At 45.5% G+C, this 19699-nt stretch overlaps 1 protein-coding gene across 4 annotated transcripts in view; it reads right to left on the reverse strand.

Moving 5' to 3' along the window:
* Positions 1 to 9576: 9576 nt before the first annotated feature.
* Positions 9577 to 19699, reverse strand: part of ESRP1 (epithelial splicing regulatory protein 1) — a 39213-nt gene continuing 29090 nt past the window's right edge. For 3 of the 4 annotated variants that reach the window (XM_076329404.1, XM_076329405.1, XM_076329402.1), the window contains 2 exons: positions 11750 to 11855; positions 9577 to 10191 (listed from right to left, as the gene is read on the reverse strand). In XM_076329404.1, coding sequence (XP_076185519.1) covers positions 11765 to 11855 — 91 coding nt within the window. In that variant the 3' untranslated portion in view covers positions 9577 to 10191; positions 11750 to 11764. Of the gene's footprint in view, positions 10217 to 11749; positions 11856 to 19699 lie in introns of all 4 variants that reach the window. The other variant, XM_076329403.1, reaches the window with a different exon arrangement.

The following is a 19699-nucleotide window of genomic DNA, read 5'->3' on the forward strand; positions in this document are numbered from 1 at the left end:
CCTCCGGAGAGTGGGACCGGGGGAAGCTCTGCAGGATGGGGTGAGGGGACTGTGACCACTGTCAGGCTTGAAACAACAGAAATAACTCAGCAGCAGAAATGCTTCCATAGCACACAAATTGCATTGAAATGAGGTGCCTGAGACTGATTTCGGGATGGATTAAATCACAGGCACCAACTCCCTCACCAGCTGCCCGCATGATTTTTGTTGCACCATTGCTGGCCATTAGATTTACTAGAGTGCACAATACGGAGGGCTGTTACGTTTTAAGTAGAAGAGGTGCAGTTCTTTTTAGTCTGACAAACTGGGATCTGAAAGACTGACCCAGAAACACAGACACTATTCCCAGGTGCCAGCAGCTGTAAAGTGATACGCTTAACAGACCTGATTCCTCCTAGGTTAAACATTATAGCTGTTATATACTGTCATGACTGATGCCATATTTTTAGCTCAAATGTACTTTCATTGTGTGAGCTTTTAAGAAGCTCTTGGACAAGGTAATTTGCAAGGCGCTTTTAAATTGCCTTTAGTCTTATTAGTTCAGTTGAGTTGAACACAGTGAAATAAGGATGTGCAAGTGCCTCATACAACCACCGTGCAGCTGCCTTCCACCTTAAGCAGCTTTCTGTAAATCTGTCCGTACCCAAAGCGTGTTGTGCATCACCCGTACGGGATTTGTCAGGTGATCCTGGTGTGCACTGTGGGGAGAGCCAGTGTCTGCTGTCAAGGGGAGCTCGGTTTCCCCTCCTGTGCGAGTGTATGATCACCACTGATGTCAGTCCAAGTCACCTACATGCAAAGGGATAATACAGTGCTTTCCTCAAGGGCAGGAGCAGGAGAAAGTGGCCCGTCTGTGAACCAACCCCCAGCACCAAAGTTCTCTCCTGGACAAGCAGCAGCTCTTCTTTATTCTTTATTCAAGCATCTGGTTGCTCAGTCTGTTCATTTAATTAAACCAGAAATTTCCTTCCCTCCAGTTGGTTCAGCCGCTATACATTTATCCCAGAGCACACACAGAGACAGATTTGGAAGACGCTGCCTTTTTTTTATTTCCACCTACCAGTCTCCATCTTCCCGGGCTGGAAAGCGTGCTCTGTGGCCACGGCCCCAGCTGGCAGAGGCGATGCCAGGTCTCGCTGTGCCGCAGCCAGAACATTTCAATAGGAGAATTATTCGCCTGTAGCATCCAGAAAGCTGGTCACAGCTCACAGGTTTTATAACGAGTTGGGAGGGGGAGAAAATCACCTGCACAATAGACCAGAAGCAGCGTTTATTTCCAAACCCGTTGTGGCCAACAGCTTGTTTCCAAGTAGTTTTTTCCACTTGCCACGCAGTGCTGGGTGGCTCGGCTCTGCCCCGCAGGCTGCTGCCCGTGGGGATGGGGTGGCCGTGCCAGAGCCCCCCAGCTCTGCCCAAGCACTGTTTTCCCCTTGTCACAAAGAATGAAGATCTGAGTAATGACCTCAAATACACTGTTACTGCCCTGTGGCGTACAGCTAACCACAGCACCCAGTTTTACATTGTCATTTTTTATTCATTTTTACCTTGTTATACTTTTTTGATCCTGCTTGTGCAGGGGGGACACACGGCACCCACAGCGACGTCGTGTGATGCCCCAGCAGCATTGCTCACCACAGGCCTCTGCAGCTCATGAGCTCCTGGGGTAGCCGTAACCCAGGGTACCCACACAGCCGTAACCCAGGGTACCCGCACAGTCAGAAGCCTTCACCAGGCACCAGCGAGGGCGTTACTGAACCTGCAGAGCAGCCGCAAGTGGTGACTGCGCATGGAAAGGAAACCCAGCCTGCCTGAGACTTGGAGACCAGGCTGGGTTTGAAACTTTGGGTGCAGTCTCCTCCAACGCAGGATGCTTTTTTATCTGAAGTCAGAGAGAAATAATGAACGTGTGATTCCATAATACTATTTTTGCTGTCGCTGTCTGAAAAAGAATCAAGTGTTAAAGCCCATCTATCAGCTCTATCTTACTAGCTTTTTCCATCTGGTTGTAACCGTATTTTCCATCTGAGATGTTGGTTAGTAAAAATAGCTCATCTATGATTTGTATTAGAGTAGTGACAAGAGTCCTTTAACCAGGAATGGCTCCTGAGCAGTGGGGCGCTCTAGAAATGTTGTCACTCCATAACTTTGTGCTTACGTATGATCGCTTATAAGAGACATTTATTCCATGTAACATCCCTTCCCTCTCCACCCTGCAGGCAGATTTGCACGGGCTGAAACTTTTTAATAAATGGGCTGCTTTGTTCCTCGTTTGGAGTGTATCTTGTACCCCAAGCTACACACCAGTCTCCTAAGAAATGCAGGCGAGGCGCTGCTCTGCCATTCCAGGTGGCATGCACGTGCCAGATGCTGCCGCTGCCTGCTGAAAGCTGGTTGAGCTGATGGCTGGGTAGCTGGCAGCACAGACACCTTCCTCTATAACCTCACACTAGCTTTGATGTAGGGGCTGAGACTGGAAGCAAAGCAGGGCCAGGGGTGCTTCCCCGGTTCCTGGCAGCCAGAGGAGCAGGCGGAGGGACACACAGACAGCAGGGATGGAGCCAGACCCAAGGCTGCCAGGACTGAAGCACAGCAGCCCCCGGATCACAGCAGCCCGTGCAACTGCCCACCTGCATGGATGGACACAGGACACATTGGGGTTTGATGTTAGAGATCACAGAGCAAACACTCACAAAATCCCATTTTTGCTGCTGATGCTTCATTATACAGTGATGGATTCTCTCTACGGGCACCAACATGTAACAGCTCTCTAAAAAGCAAACCAGGCTTGCTGATTAATCTAGGCCATCTTTAATTTTCTTTGCGCTCATTTGTGTGTGTTCTTATTTCACTCCCGTGCTGTCACAGAGAGGTCTCGCTGCTAAATGCGACTGCAGCCATATGAGAGAGGACTCCCCTCCCCATCGGGGATCCGGCTGCAGTGGGGCTGGCACAGCCTCAGCCCCTGCCCAAACCCCCCCAGACTCCAACAGTAATTCACAGCAGGGCCTCAGCACTCCCACCCCAGGCTCCATGAGTGCAGTGAGCCTGTGACCGCTCTTTTATCATCAGTCAGGCTCAAAAATCAGTATGAGATTAGTTTCGATGGCTGGGGTAGACAAGGCTCATAGCCTTTGTGGTCCAAACCACTCCTGCGTCTGGTTTTTCTTCCACAGTGCAATGAGACTGGGTGGGATACTCTTCTGGGACCCGTTCACCCATCACAGGAAGCCTTGGTTGATTTAATCTGTGGGGCGATTCGATGTGCTAGTGCTGTCATCAGGGTGAGAGCAGAGCACCGTGCCTCCAGCTGGCCTTCCCTAAATGTCCCCTGGGTCTTTCCAGGCTGTTTCATTGCCTGGGATCCTGTGATGGATCCCACTGGGATCTCTAGTGACAGCCCAGTGTTGATGGTGGTGCTACTTCAACTCCCTGCTCGTTCCTGGCTTGGCACTGGGGCTCCACTTGGCTGTGCGGCCACCACTGTTGATCCAGCTCCAAACTGTGATCAGTAATGGGGAACTGTTCCAGTGCTTAAAGATCTCTGTTGCTTCTCTGTGCCCAGGTGTGTCCTTGGACGTTCAGAGCTGTGCCCAGGACCCAGGGCAGTGTGCAGTGGCACAGGGCCGGGTGCAAGCATGGCCCGGGAGGAGGAAGGGATTTTCGGTTGGGGTTGCTCTCATACTATGAAATCATGGCCCCAGGGTATGAATGGGGGCATACCTTGTAGGCAGATGTGATATCTTTCATTAACTGGAGTGATAAAGTTGAAAAACCCCACAGTTTGGGTCTCCAGGCCCTTCCTTGGGTATGATATTTCTGTGTTTCAGACATCTCATAGGCAGTCAGAGCCAGTCAGGGTGTGGTTTACTGGAGTTCGTGTGGGCTCCTTGCTCAGTTAAAGCCACTAAAACAGTCCTCTCCCTTGAGCCCAGCCAGGCTGACATGTGCAGCCATGTCTTTCACAGCAGTAACTGAAGTGGTGGGGTTGGTATTTAATAATTTTTTTTAGCTGTTTTCCAGCTCAGTTCTGTAGCCAGTGCTTTGGCCGCCTGTCCTTTCAGCAGGGTTTGCACCAACTCTCTTACTGAAGTGTCTCGTCGCAGGAGCTCCCACAGCAGACCAGGATTACACATCCCCTGGGGAGATGCAGGTACTAAGCCAAGTAACTGCCACGCGACATACACGAGTCACAGGAGAACGTTTTTCCTCACCATGCTCCATTTACACCATGAAAACAAGGTTTTTTTCTTTGTTTCCAATTTAGCACAGCATGACCTTCCGTTGGCTTCTCAAGCCAAGCAGGGCAGAGGCAGCAAAGGTGGATGAAAGCAAGCTCATCTCGCTTACGCTCGCTCTGACTGCCCAGGCTTGTCTGCCCAGTAGCCCATCTTTGACCTGCAGTGTTCAAAAGGATCACTTGGCTCCCTTTGCAGACGAGGATGCAGGCGAGAGGGAGGGGCTGCTTACATCTCCGTTCAAGTGATTAATGATTAAACAACAACAAAAAAGGAGTCCGCACGGATTCACGAGCCGAATGTGCCTGTCTGAGCACACACTGAAATAACCGGTTGCTTCGAGGTGGCATTGAGCCTGGCAAACACACCGGCTCCTTCCCTGTGGCGTGGGACCGGAGGAGGACAGGGGCTGGACAGGGGATGCTGGGGAGCGGGTCGTGCCTGCCCCTCGCCACCCTCTCTTCTCGGGCAGTGCTGCCGCACTCGCCTGGGACGCCTGGTGCTTCAGGTCCCCATACCACACCTTTCGCCCCCTTCCCTCCCCTCCAGCACTGCCCCCCTGCCAGTCCTTCTGCCCCCGTGAGGGGCACAGCCCGGCTTTACCCCCTCCCCTGCTCCAGAGAGGCCAAGGGAGTGACCTCGGAGAAAGAGCAAGGTGGGATAGAGATAGGTGGGAGCATGAAAAAAGGCAGAAAGTCCATACTCAGGGAAGTGGGTGACAGAGGGGGGGAGGGCATCTTCACCCTCAACCCGCCCAGGGCGCTTCGTTACAGGGAGAGGTTAGAGTCTTCTCTCTCTTCTCATTATTTTAGCCAGTTTCTACCAGCTCTGCATTTTAACAAGGTCCCTTGCTGAAAATGTTAAACTATTAAAAAAAAAAAAAGGCGGTGCAGGCGTTGCATTTTTCATTGCAATTTGCTGCTTCCTGGCAGCATTGCTTTTAGGATCTTGCCACTTGTAAGATCCTGAAGTACGGCAGTCCTAGTGTTCGAGGCTGCCGGCAGTGATAAAAGCACCCTGAAAAACAATGTCTCCTTAGAGAACGGCACTGCTGCAATTCAGACACCAGAACATACACAGCTTTGCTTGGCAAGTTACTAATTATGGGTTAAAACCACTTCGTGTTCACAGACTTGGGGTATTCCTTTGCAAGTTACTTTAATCAATGTATATTTTTTTCCAGCTTGCGATCTTTGAAAAGAAAACAACCGAAACCCACAGACCAGAATATAATTAAAGATTAAAGTATTCGATAGTTTAAAAATTGTTTGGTTTTGATAGCTCAGGATGCATGATAGGAAATTTGGGACAAGAAATTTCACTGGTGTCAGACCTGGCAAAATAGAGAGCACCAAGCTCTCTACAGCTGCTCACAGGCGGTGTGGAAACTGGCTTTTCCCAACACCCACTTAAAGCTCTTGCTGTTGCGAGATGTTATAGTGAGATTATCCCCCATCTTGCAAAAGTGCAAATAGAAGAATAAAAATTTGCGGGGGGAATTTTTAGGAACTCCTTTAGGCTTAAAAAAATCCTACCTTAAACGTGGGGTGTTATTTTCGTAGAAATAAAAATGTGACAGAATTCTCTTTTTTTTTTTAAATTGTTTTAAAACAAGAAAAAGATTGTAATGTTCCTAGTTAAACAGTGTAACATCGTGCTATGCAGGCTGGCATACTGACCACAAAAAGCGCATAAGTGTTAGACAAAAGCTTATTTTAAAAAATTCTTTAACATTAAGCTCTTATAAAAACTACATGAAGTGCATAAATATTCAGGTTTAGATTTTTAATTTGGGATTTTAAAATACAAGACAACATGATTGTTGAGACTAAATTAACCAAAAAAAAAAAAAAAAAAAAAAGAGAGAAACAGGATGAAGATGTAGCAGCCTGAATACTGGACATACTTTTATCATCAGGGTAAACAGGGTTGTCATTCCTTAGGTTATCCAGGCTAGTGGAAAGTATAGTAAGCTTCTGCAGTTTAGATTTTTTTTTAAAACATATAAAACCATTAGATTTAAGAACAGGTTTTACTAAGACTGTAGTTCAGAAGGTGAATTTCCTCCATGTAATATGATAATTTTAAATATAGTCTTTTTGAAAGTATAATATATATTTTCACAATGTTTTTTCAGATTAATGCCAGTTATTACCTTCATATTACATATTATTTACACATTTGAATACCTGAGTGATAGATTCACATCTCAAGTTCAATCAATAATCTTAACCTCAGAGAAAGCTACATCGTGGAATTGGACTTTCATCTTTACTGATGCAGCCTCGGGCTTTCCTGCTTAAATAAATAAAATTGCCTCCAGCTGAGATCCTGTGCCTAACTGAGGTAACTGAGATATTTAAAGATATCAAAGCTGTGAGATTTCCCAATTAATCTTGCAAAAAGAAAACTGACTATACACAGGTTTTCCCCTTTTGTAGGAATCACCTCATTTCTAGTTTGTTTGATTTCTAAAACATACAACCATTATAATGGGGGCATGGTATACTACTCAGCTTTAGGTTAAATGAAATTTAATGTTGTTGTAATCAATTAAAACAGACTGACTTATTGAAAGAGAATATAAAGGATTCAGTTCTGATCTTAAATAGAATTCAGGGAATCCCAAATATGAGAGAGCTTGTGAAAAGTAACACAAGACCCAACTCAGATCATATACATTAGGATGCACATCTAACTTCATAAAATCTGAGGCCAGGGTCCTAAGAAGAAAGCGGTATCATAGAAAACAAGGCTGGCGGAGACCTGAAGAGGACATCTTGTCCATGTCGGTGCCCGACAGTGGGATCAGCTATACCAGTGCCATCTCTGATGGGTGCTGGGGCAACCAGTCCCAAAAGATCGCTAGGGGTAGGCACTGAGCAGCCTCCCCGGGCAGTCCAGATCAGTACTTAACTATTGTTAGTATGGGAAGGTTTGTCCTGATGTCCCCCTTAATCCCTGGCTGTAACTCCATCTCTCTCTCTCCTTGTCCCATCCACAATGGGAATAATTTATTTCTCTCTTCATAGCCATATTTTTTATATTTTTTTCACCAAACTAAGCAATCCCAATGCTTTCAGCAGGCCCTCGGGAGCTGTTTTCACATCCTGTCTATTCACTCTGCAGTTTGTCCACATCTTTCTGCAATTTTTGTGCCAACTGTTGGCCATAACTTTTCACCAAAGTTTTACCAGTGCTGCATAGAAGACTTAGAAAACTTCAAGGGCATCCCAAACAAAAATCCCATTTGTGCAACTCAACATGAGGTTTGCCTCCTCCCCCCCCCGAAAAAAAAGCATTTAATTACTGTTGCATTCAGTTTGTGATTTAGTTTTCCAAACCTTTTCTGCCCTACTGCTTCCCATCCACTCATTCCTTATCTGTATTTGCACAGTTGGGATATTCCTATGCAGTGAATATGCAGACTCTATTCCACCATCACTCCCCGAGTGGCTCATGTAGGCTAACTTTCTCTCTGCATAACTATTAATTCATAATTGTGCTCCAAAATTAAAGGCAGAACCATCTTCCCAGAAAGAGAAGTTGGAAATACCATTTAAAAAATATTTTGCATCAATTAATCCTGTTCAGTATACTCATGTTTACAGAACAGCGATTTAAAAGAATGTCCTGTCAAATACTTCAGACTGTAACAGTGTGAAGTTTGCCAGAAGAAAATGTAAATCTAGATTGCTATGGCTGTAGTGATTTCAGGAGGGTGGCACACAGGAAAGAGAAGAGCAAAGAAATAAGGGGAAAAAAATGAAAGGGGAAAAAAATTTTTTTTTTAATTAGATATTTGGAAGAGTTTTTCTACTTTGCCATCCCCTCCCCCCCCCCCTTTTTTTTTCTTCCCTTGTACTTATCATTGATACCGAGGCACTGTTGTGGATTTGGTCTCACAGTAACTAAATACTGCTATAGGAGGAACATAAGCACCCCATACCCAAAGCACTTTACAGGAACTCTGTTTTAACCATTGAGGTTTCCCCAAGGGCCTCCCAGGAACCTAGTGTGAGTTAGGTCCTAAAGTTTTGCTATTCTTTCTGCTGAGTTTGGGGAAAAGTCAGGGAAGAAAAGAAAGTGGCTCCAAAGCCACTGGCGACTCCCCCCATGGTCCCCTGAGTATAATAACCACAGAGGTGACAGATTTACCTCATGCAACCATTGGTTACAAGGTGAATTCAGTCCCTCCTCAGGCTGCAACACTGCAAAAGCCTGTTGCTTTCTTCTTCTCAAGAGAATATGCAACCGATGGAGCACAAAGGTGCAGCCCTTTGGCCACAGTTAAAAGATGTATCTGGGAGAACAAGAGAGGCAGAACCCGATGCCGAGCTCAGCCTCTCCAGCAGACGCAGGTCCCAGCTCCTAGGCTCTCCACCCTGGACCGTCCGTGTATTTTAGAGAGTCTTGGAATAAAGCACATGCACAGCTCTGAGTGCCTGTCTCTGGGAGGGGAATTACCTTTGGGGTGGTAGCAGCCCAGCTGTGCTTTCCAGGAGAAGCTGGACCAGCAAGGACGAGTCCGTAAGATAAATGCTTTCCCACATCGACCTCCAGAAGTATAACCAAGTGCTTTTTTGTGGATTTGTGTGGTTTTAAATAATGAGACAGGTCAGTTTGCCAAATACCTTATCTTGTTCGGCAGCAACTTTCTCACTTGGAAGATAGTCTCTAATGTGCAGCGGAGGAGAGTTGCTTGTGGCCAGTTTAAAGAACAGATCAGCTTGCAATCCTCAGTTCTGTAAATATTTATTTTGAACATGCCAGACAACCTATTCCACTTGCAACTTTTAGCCTCACAAATCTCTTTATTTCAGGGTTTCTTTTCCCGCCACTCCCCTTTGAGTATAATTGCCATGGAAAGTTGCTGTGCTCTAACCCCTAACTGAAGTCCCATCCTAGGGCAGGCAGGGAGATGCTAAATGCTAAAAGACATCAGTTATTTAAGTAAAAGCATGTACATCATCTGATTTCTTTGCTAAGAGTGACAGTTGTGGTGCTGGGTTACGGTCAAAGTATACTTGCTGTAGTTCAGAGAGACCAAACTCTAACAACTGGGCCTGCCTGGCCCTCCCTTAAAGTAGACTAGGTGGTGGGTACAACAGATCACAATTCCTTCTCTTAAATATGGTATCATTAAACACCAAGTAGGGTGAGTAGAGCAGGAAGAGGAAAAACAAAAATAGTGTGACATGAGAGAGGTTCACTGCATTCCTCACTTTCTGACTAGGTAGTGTGATCAAAGTTTGAAAATGTCTACGCCTGTAAGCCATTTAAAATTTAAATACCTGAGGACACACTGAGAGTGTACAGGAGAAGAATCAGAGACAAAGCATTTAGCATCCCACAGTTATATTTTTACTAAGTTACAGCATTTTTTTCCCTTCAGATAATCCATTTTACATTACTAATTATTTCTGTGCTGTGTAAAATATGTCTGTTAGAATATGTTAAAGTATACAGAGCACAGAACAATCAGACATATGTACAAGACAAGAAAACAATGGGTTTTTTTTTATAAAAAATGTCAAACGCACAATTAGAGGTCTTAAAATACTTTTTAAAAAGTGACTTTAAACTGTGTGCAAAATTAGGTAAAAAAAGACTTTTTTGCTATTTCAAAGAATGTGGTAGATCAGACTTTGTAGGTTCAGGGTAAACTATTTCTGTGTTAAGAGCAGCTTAATACTTTACCAACAAGAAACCCTTGAGGACTTGCATGATTTCAGCACCTGTGCTCTCAGTGAAGGGCTTAGTGGTCTGCATACACATGCCTGTGAAAATTGTGCATTAACTGTAAGAAAGTCAGAGGTCCATCTGCTGATTTCCACAGTTCTGATGATTTTTCTTGAGCGCAATTGGCTTGAGCAGTGGTAAAACTGGGAACATAACCAAAATCTCCATCTAGGCTCGCTGTGTTTGTTCAAAACGTCAGAAAGGGTGGCGGAATCTGCATGAAAGAGTTGTGCAGGTCACTGAACCCCACAATAAAAGCAAATTTTAATTTCTTGATTCCCAAGATATCAAATCCTTACTGAAGGATCAAAAGCTTTAGTTTTCACCTTACACACACAGCATTTCAATGACATTTTCTGTTAGAGCAGCGTGTCACTAAGTGTTGCCAGACTTTGTTCAGTATCGCATGATCCTTTAGTTTTCGTTATGAAGTTTTACCATCAACTCCGACGTAGCGATACCATTACCATCCCTCAGTGCCTGCTTTGCTCACATCTACCTTCCCTTCTCTGAGCTGACACAGGTACTCGGCACAGCTAAGCACTAAACTGGATTGGGTGAACACTGCTTGAAAGATGAACCCTTTTCCCCATGGGTTCTTCCAGTTGGATCAGCTTTCCTGACCTGGGTCACTGCATGGCAGCGCTCACCATAGACAACCAGCTACAGGTGGAGGGGAAGCAACGTAGCGTAGTTTAAGGCAGGATGCTACTGAGCGTCTACAGCCTCAGATTATTAGTTACATGGATAGGGTTTAGCTTTATCAACCCAGCCAAAACACAGCTCGTTGGCCAGCTAGCTGAGATGGTCACTTTTGTTTTTACACATGCTGTACTTCACTTAGCAGGACTCTTAGAGCAGATGACAGCGAGGTGATGCTGCAGGTGAAGATTTTTGCCCAGAAGTGAATCACACCCCTTTGTGTCAGAGAAGAGGAAGAGTGGAAGGGCATTTTTTTCTTATTTTTCAGAGGGGAAGGTGAAGAAGGGAATAGAGGAAAGAAAAGGGTATAAAAGAAATCTTATCACTTCTTTGACTATGTATTTTTAAAAGACTAGAGATTACAGATGCGTTTTTGTAAGTATATTTCCATATCTTCCTCTAAGACTACTGCACACGATAAAGCACATGGTGCAGCCATCAATACACTGCTTTTCAGTTCAACTTGCATTTTTCTGCACAAATGCTTTCTGGGTGACTTCACCCTTTGACTGTTCCTATACAGAAGATCAAGTAAACCAAGCTTGAAAGGCTGAAATGGCCTGATCAGAAAGCTCACAAAAGCAAGAGAGTAGCTGCCAGTTATACAAACACAGTCTACTTCATTGCTGCAATGTTACATCAGCACAAGGTTTAGAAATCAGATTCTGTAGTTACCTAAGAAAGTAGCCCATTCTGCCTAACCAACGCTGTATCCTAGTGCATTGCTAGGAGAGTAACATCATCTCTGCACTTTGCTCCTCAGAGAAAACTGACTCTGAGGAGCTTTCTGGAGGCTCTCAATACTGATATTAAAGCTTGAGGTAGCATGCATTTGGAGCCCTGGGAAGTATGCAAAGCAGCAGCTGATAACAAGACTGGAGTAGTCAAAATCCTTTAAATGATGGCTTTAATAGCCAAAGTCTTATATATTGCAGTGTGACACTCTGGACATAGCAAAGAGTAGCCATGTTCCCAGGGCAGGAAACGAAAAATTATGTTGAGTATGGTGGTTATCTGAAGCAAACACTATGATACCCCCAAATCCATCTCCTAGGATTTGTTATCCTTACCTTCTCTAAGGAAGTCTAACTGCTGGGGCCTTTAAATGCAAGTCCATTCTTTGGACACTCTCCTGGCCGAATCATTTGTGTGTACAAGTCCATCCTCTGCTGCACGCTACAAACACAAGTTAAGATAGAAGCAATCAGAAGCCAAACTAGTGCAGAAGAGAGTGCCAGCGGCTGGCTATGCTACCTTAACCTTTCTTAGAGCCCCGCGCAGATATCAAAGTACAGGTCACATAATTAGACATTTGTAATGCTCCCATCACCATGGCATCAAGAGCAATTCAACAACAGAAACTACACTGGGGTAATCAGCCTCCCCTAACAGCACAACCCACGGGTACACACAATATCTCGTTGACGACGACTGTCTCCAGACTCTGGCAGTCACAACTGACTGGTCTCAAGAGAGTGTCCCTGGAGATCAGAGACAAACACACCTCCTGTACAGCCAGAGCCACATGTACTCTCAAAGTCTCTAAAGGAAAAGTTAACAAGTTCACTACTAGGTAGATCCACGTAGGCCATTTATCCCTGAAGGTGTCCTAATATTGAGGGATGCCACTGGCTTCTCCTGCATATTATAAAATTTCAAGATGAAAGTAAAAAAAGCAAATAAACCTCTCCAAAAGCCCATACTTCTTGCTCAAAGCCACCTCAATCATTTTGCTTGATCTCCTGAGCATGGCTTCAAGCACCTATCATTTCCATCAGCATTTTCATACTATTCCTTAGACCTAGGATAGCCTCCCCAAACCACACTAGAAGGGTATTTCCCAGACCACCTCCACTTCTGTTCTCCAAACTCACGGCTATAAAAGTACCATGGGAAAGTTTCTGCTGGGGACTATCGGTCTTTCCTTTGCTTTCTTACATCTGTGCTTAAATCCTTAGCTAAAATAATATTCATGAAGACTAAGTTTATCCCAAAAGCCACTGCCCCAAGATGCATTGTGGAGCAGTTGTCCCTCCCCACAAGTCCTACAGCGTTAGCCTATATTCAGTCTCTCTAAAATAAAGCTCATCTTCTTGAGTTCCTCTGTACTTTTTAAATCCAGTAGGTGCATTTGCCTCCAAGCATGTGTTCTCACCACTGTTTTCAGTCTTCCCTTTCCCCAGTTCCCACTATTTGCAAAGCCCTGGGTCATCTTCATACAGCACAGTATAGAAGGGGACAGCTCAATCACAGCAGGCGACAAGCAAATCCAGCAGACAAAAGCCATTCCTGGACACAACATACAGATGTTTATGGTTTCCCTTCAGACAAAAATCTTCAAGGATTTTCACTAAGCAAATGCAATTGAATGAGGTCTAACACTACTACTTCTACAGTGAACAGCTATCCATGTCTAGAAGGAGAGCTGTTTTTCCATAGGAACTGCTTTAATACTTTTTTTATCCCCACAATATTGTGTTCCTGGGTACCTTTGTGAATAATTCTTCACTGGTGGCTTCACTAGATAGCCAAGATGGTCTAATGTCAGAGATGACACTTGCAATCATTTATATCAGTTTTGAGCCTACTGTCAGAAAAACAGCTATGGGAAGTTAAGATTTTATGCTGTAGAGTAGCATCTTCATACAAATTTATCACACTACAACACTTCCCACCAATGGTTCCCTGCATGCCTTTTCCATAATATTAATAACCTTAACTAATCTCTAACAAAAATACTACCACGGTCACTATACCTATGTACTACTCAACTTCTCAAGCACAAGGTCCAGGCATCGACTTAGGACACTAAGGAGGCTGAAAATAAGTCTTGCCCCCCAGTGCACTATTCATCTTTGGAGCTTATCGCCACCATATGCTGTCTACAACCACGAAGTTTTAAACATACCTAAAGAGTAAGGAGATGAATCCATGGCAGGTATGCCCACCTACGGTTTGGATGCAAGCTCCAGGTCAGTGTTCTCCATTAGTTATCTGCCAAATACCACTGAGGAAGGAGCTCTCCACAGCTGCCAGCAATGCTAGCAAGGCAGTATTTACTTTTATTTACTTATATTTCATGGACTCTTTAGACACAGCATCTTTGGTGGTCAATGGCAACTGCCACAGTTTAAAGGCTAGCATCACAAAAGGACTTGCTTGTCTTGCTTTAAAGCAATATTAATGCCACGATAGTTAATATAATTTACTCAGGAGTAATTAAAAAATACTCTAACATCCAAAATACTCATAGTCTGTAGATGTTAGAAGCTTTGATATTCTTTGTCAGGTCTTCCATAGCCTTATTCAAATTGCCACAAAACTGTAGCTAGTTAACAGACCCTCGTTTTGTTTTGATTTGGCAGTTCCAGCAAATATCCTCTTTTTGCTAAAACGTCAGGTAATCCATATGAGTTCTCAGCTACTGCTAGACACATGTATATGTGTATAACATGTAATTAAAAAAAATTTTACCCTTTGTTTCATTGAACAAGATGCACCCCCCAGACTACTTGCAACTGCATAGCTTTGTGGAAAGTGTCATTAACATTAATCCTTTTGGCCAGACACCTGAAACTACCAAAAAAGGGTAATTTGTGCATCTGAGATAAGAAAACAGAACACCATAAGAGAACTTAAGCTATAGAATAGTTTAAATTTTTCTAGAATCCTTATGAAAACAACCCCATTACGTCCAAAACTCATACGAAGAGCAAGGAAAAAGACCTTTTTCCAGTTTTCTTTGAGGAGTTGATTCTTATTAGAGGGGGGGAAGAAGCCCAACCCCCAAATCAGACCATGATGCAGATTTCTGAGGTAAACTAATTTAGTAAGGCAAAACAGTTAGCTTGCATTGCTGTTAAAAAACCAAACACCAAAACCAAACACGAAACCACCAGAAAACAGACCCACAACGAGACTGACAACTTGGGCAATCTAGCCTTCTTTTTGAAGCAAGGCTACAGCCCTTGTCTTTGGAAGGCATTGCTGTCAAACTGAAATTCCTCTGCCTCTTTGGCCCTTGCTGAGAGACTGGGCCACGAGAACTTGCAGTGATGGGCCACAAGAGCCTTGGCTGGGTATCCCAGGGAACAGCTTTTCCACCGTCCCAGCCATTTGGCCCTGCTGCTGAGCCTCTGTGTGCTTTTTCCTCAGCTCTAGTAAAAGTGCTTCCCCTTCAGTCTTCTCCCCCCTGCATCCCACTTTATTTATTTTTATTATTATTGTTTTTGCAGGGTCCTTATCTGCTTTAGCAGAAGTCAGACATCACCGTTTAAAACTCCAGCTATTCAGGCTAACCCTGCTGGCACTGAGATTCTACAAGCACTTGCTAATTTATAACACCACCTTGGAGATAAAGGTAACAGAGAGCTTCAGCACCAGGTTAAGCTAAGGGTGCTACCTGCTCTAATTCCCAATAGAAGATAATATATGGACTGTCCCCAGCCATTTCTGCATTCCCCCAAACTGAGGGGTGACAACCTCCTAGAGGAATAGCAATGAGCATCTTCGAGTGGTCACGTCTCCAGGTGGAAAAGCAGCAGACAGAGGACACTAGTAATGAAAAGTGTCCAGGGAGGGATACAAGACAAATAGCTGTTCCAGCCTACCTTCTCTAGATAAACAAACCCCAGGAACAAATACCTGCATGTTTTACATGGATTCAGAGAGGATTTCTACAGCTGTTCTTAGTAGTTGCATGTAACTATATAATCATAGAATCATTGAGGTTGGAAAAGACCTCTAAGATCATTGAGTCCAACCGTCAACCCAACACCACCACCCACTAAACCATGTCCCTAAGTGCCTCATCTACTCATCTTTTAAATACCTCCAGGGATGGTGACTCAACCACTTCCCTGGGCAGCCTGGTCCAATGTTTAACCACTCTTTCAGTAAAGAAATTTTTCCCCATGTCGAATCTAAACCTCCCCTGGCGCAACTTGAGGCCATTTCCTCTCGTCCTATCGCTTGTTACTTGGGAGAAGAGACCAACACCCACCTCGCTACAACCTCCTCTCAGGGAGTTGTAGAGAGCGATGAGGTCTCCCCTCAGCCTCCTTTTCTCCAGGCTAAACAACCCCAGTTCCCTCAGCCGCTCCTCATAAGACTTGTTCTCCAGACCCCTCACCAGCCTCGTTGCCCTTCTAATGATAATGATGCAGTGCAAGACCTTAACTCTTTTTATTTCAATCTAGTTCATGAAATCGAACATGATATGAAGCGTTTCCCAATGCAAACCCTCTTTCCTTATGAATTCATCCTTCTTCTTGGATCTAATCGACAGCCAGATTGGATTTTTTTTTTCCCCCCAATCAATATTTCTGAGATTGTGGTATTCTCCAAAGACTCTTGAAATAAAACACAATTAAATTTCAGAAATAAGTTTTGGATGCAAGAACAAGTTTTCACATGTTCTAAGTGTTGATGTTGACATTCAAACAGTATTTATACACCTCAAGGGATCCCAAACATTCATCACTACAATATTACGTAGAAACATTGAGAATCACTGTCTCTCCTGTTTGATTTCTAATTTTTTTTTTTTTCCATTATACATTTGCTTAACAGATACCAATATCAAGAAGGAAGCTGTGGTTTATATTAAAAGTGGGTGTGAGTTGGGAGCAGTCAGCATACATAACCAAGCAGGTTTTCAGATCTCTGCCAAGTATCCTGCAGGTCAGTCAAGAGAATCACAGACATACCCAGCGCTATTTGCACATAGGAACAGATACGCACATGGACACCATCTACAGGTTTCAGTTTCCTCCCTGCAGATTTTCTACCCCTATTTTTCCTATGACTTTGTTCTCTGTAGTCCTGAAAAAGTTTTTTCTTCCTTAAGTATTAACTATTTTCTGCTCTGTGACAACAGATACAGAAGATATCCTTTCATCAGGCTACTGGCTGACAGCTTCTATTAATTTCAGGACTGTAAGCCAGGTCCTGTATTGCAGTTTGGTCTTACTACATATCCCTCACCATACTACACAGAGGAACTCTAGTAGGGAAAGTCATGGGAGAGAAAAGAAAGGGGAAGGGACAGGGAAAAACAACTTGTTGGACTCATCCACTAGTGTTTCAAGATTAAAGTAGCCTCCCCCTTTGCTAGCTCTAGGAAGCCCAGCAGACCCTGAGGAGCTCTGCAGCACCCCAAAACCAGATCCTCTGACTGAAGCCAGCAGGAGTAACAGTAAAAAGCAGAAGGTGCACATCACCAAGCAGCCTTTAGAAAACCTCAAGGTAATTTGACAGATCACCCCAGCATCTGATGAACATCAGATTTTTGTCAGAGATCAATAGGGATTTTCAACTACTCCTTGGGCTGGCTCATGTCATGGGTATAATCACAGAATAGTTTGGGTTGGAAGGGACCTCTGAAGGTCATCTCGTCCAACCCCCCTGCCATGGGCAGGGACATCTTCAACTAGATCAGGTTGCTCAGAGCCCTGTCCAACCTGACCTTGAATGGTTCCAGGGATGGGGCATCCACCACCGCTCTGGGCAACCTGTGCCAGTGTTTCACCACCCTCAGCATAAAAAATTTCTTCCTTCTATCTAGTCTAAATCTACCCCCCCTTTACTTTAAAGCCATTCCCCCTTGTCCTGTCACAAAAGGCCCTGCTAAAAAGTTTCCCGCCATCTTTTTTATAAGCCTCCTTTAAGGACTGATAGGCTGCAATAAGGTCTCCCCGAAGCCTTCTCTTCTCTAGGCTGAACAACCCCAACTCTCTCAGCCTTTCTTCATAGGAGAGGTGTTCCATCCCCCTGATCGTTTTTGTGGCCCTCCTCTGGACCTGCTCCAACAGGTCCGTGTCTTTCTTATGCTGAGGGCTCCAGAGCTGGACACAGAACTCCAGGTGGGGTCTCACCAGAGCAGAGTAGAGGGGCAGAATCCCCTCTCTTGACCTGCTGGCCACGCTTCTTTTGATGCAGCCCAGGAGACAAGCGGCCTTCTGGGCTGTGAGCGCACCTTGCTGGCTCATGTCCAGCTTTTCATCCACCAGTACCCCCAAGTCCTTCTCAGCAGGGCTGCTCTCAATCCCTTCATCCCCCAGCCTGGATTGATACCGGGGGTTGCCCCGACCCAGGTGCAGGACCTTGCCCTTGGCCTTGTTGAACCTCATGAGGTTCACACAGGCCCACTTCTCCAGCTTGTCCAGGTCCCTCTGGATGGCATCCCGTCCCTCTGGCGTGTCGACCGCACCACTCAGCTTGGTGTCATCTGCAAACTTGCTGAGGGTGCACTCGATCCCACTGTCCATGTCACTGATGAAGACATTAAACAGTACCGGTCCCAATACAGACCCCTGCAGGATGCCACTCGTCACCAGTCTCCATCTGGACATTGAGCCGTTGACCACTACCCTCTGGATGCGACCATCTAACCAATTCCTCACCCACCGGACAGTCCACCCATCAAATCCATACCTCTCCAGTTGAGAGAGAAGGATGTTGTGGGGGACCATGTCAAAGGCCTTACAGAGGTCCAGAGAGATGACATCTGTAGCCCTTCCCATGTCCACTGATGTAGTCACTCCATCATAGAAGGCCACTAGGTTAGTCAGGCAGGACTTGCCCTTGGTGAAGCCATGTTGGCTGTCTCGAATCACCTCCCTGTCCTCCACAGGCCTTAGCATAGCTTCCAGGAGGATCTGTTCCATGGTCTTCCCAGGCACAGAGGTGAGACTGACTGGCCTGTAGTTCCCCGGGTCTTCCTTTTTCCCTTTTTTAAAAATGGGGGTTATGTTTCCCCTTTCCCAGTCAGTGGGAACTTCACCGGACTGCCACGACTTCTCAAATACAATGGATAGTGGCTTAGCAACTTCATCTGCCAGTTCCTTCAGGACCTGCAGATGGATCTCATTGGGCCCCATGGACTTGTGCACCTTCAGGTGCCTTAGACGGTCCAAACCTGATGTTCTCCCACAGTGGGTGGCTCTTCATTCTCCCAGTCCCCGCCTTTGCCTTCTGTGGCTTGGGCAGCGAGGCTCGAGCACTTGCCAATGAAGACCGAGGCAAAAAAGTCTTTGAGTACCTCCACCTTCTCTGTGTCCCAGGTAACCAGGTCTCCCGTTTCATTCTGGAGAGGGCCCACATTTTCCCTCGTCTTCCTTTTATCCCCTACGTACCTATAGAATCTTTTCTTGTTGCCCTTGACGTCCCTGGCCAGATTTAATTCTGTCAGGGCTTTAGCTTTCCTAACCTGCTCCCTGGCTGCTCAGACAATTTCTCTGTATTCCTCCCAGGCTACCTGTCCTTGCTTCCACCCTCTGTAGGCTTCCTTTTTGTGTTTGAGTTTGTCCAGAGGCTCCTTGTTCATCCATGCAGGCCTCCTGGCGTTTTTGCCTGACTTCCTCTTTGTTGGGATGCATCGCTCCTGCGCTTGGAGGAGGTGATCCTTGAATATTACCCAGCTTTCTTGGGCCCCTCTTCCCTCCAGGGCTTTGTCCCATGGCACTCCACCAAGCAGATCCCTGAAGAGGCCAAAGTCTGCTCTCCTGGAGTCCAGGGTAGTGAGCTTGCTGTGCGCCCTCCTCGGTGCCCTAAGGATCTTGAACTCCACCATTTCATGGTCACTGCAGCCCAGGCTGCCCTTGAGCTTCTCATTCCCCACCAGCCCCTCCTTGGTGGTGAGAACAAGGTCCAGCATAGCACCTCTCCTCATTGGCTTCTCTACCACTTGGAGAAGGAAGTTATCATCGACGCATTCCAGGAACCTTCCGGATTGCTTATGCCCTGCTGTGTTGTCCCTCCAACAGATGTCGGGGTGGTTGAAGTCCCCCATGAGGACCAGGGCTTGTGAGCATGAGGCTGCTCCTATCTGTCTATAGAGGGCCTCATCCGCTTGGTCTTCCTGGTTGGGTAGCCTGTAGCAGACCCCCACCATAATGTCACCTGTCCCTGTCTTCCCTTTAATTCTGACCCAGAAGCTCTTGGTCAGCTCCTCATCCATCCCCAGGCAGAGCTCCATGCACTCCAGCTGGTCATTGACATAGAGGGCAACGCCCCCTCCT

This window comes from Aptenodytes patagonicus, chromosome 2, assembly GCF_965638725.1.
Source record: "Aptenodytes patagonicus chromosome 2, bAptPat1.pri.cur, whole genome shotgun sequence".
Lineage (NCBI taxonomy): Eukaryota > Metazoa > Chordata > Aves > Sphenisciformes > Spheniscidae > Aptenodytes > Aptenodytes patagonicus.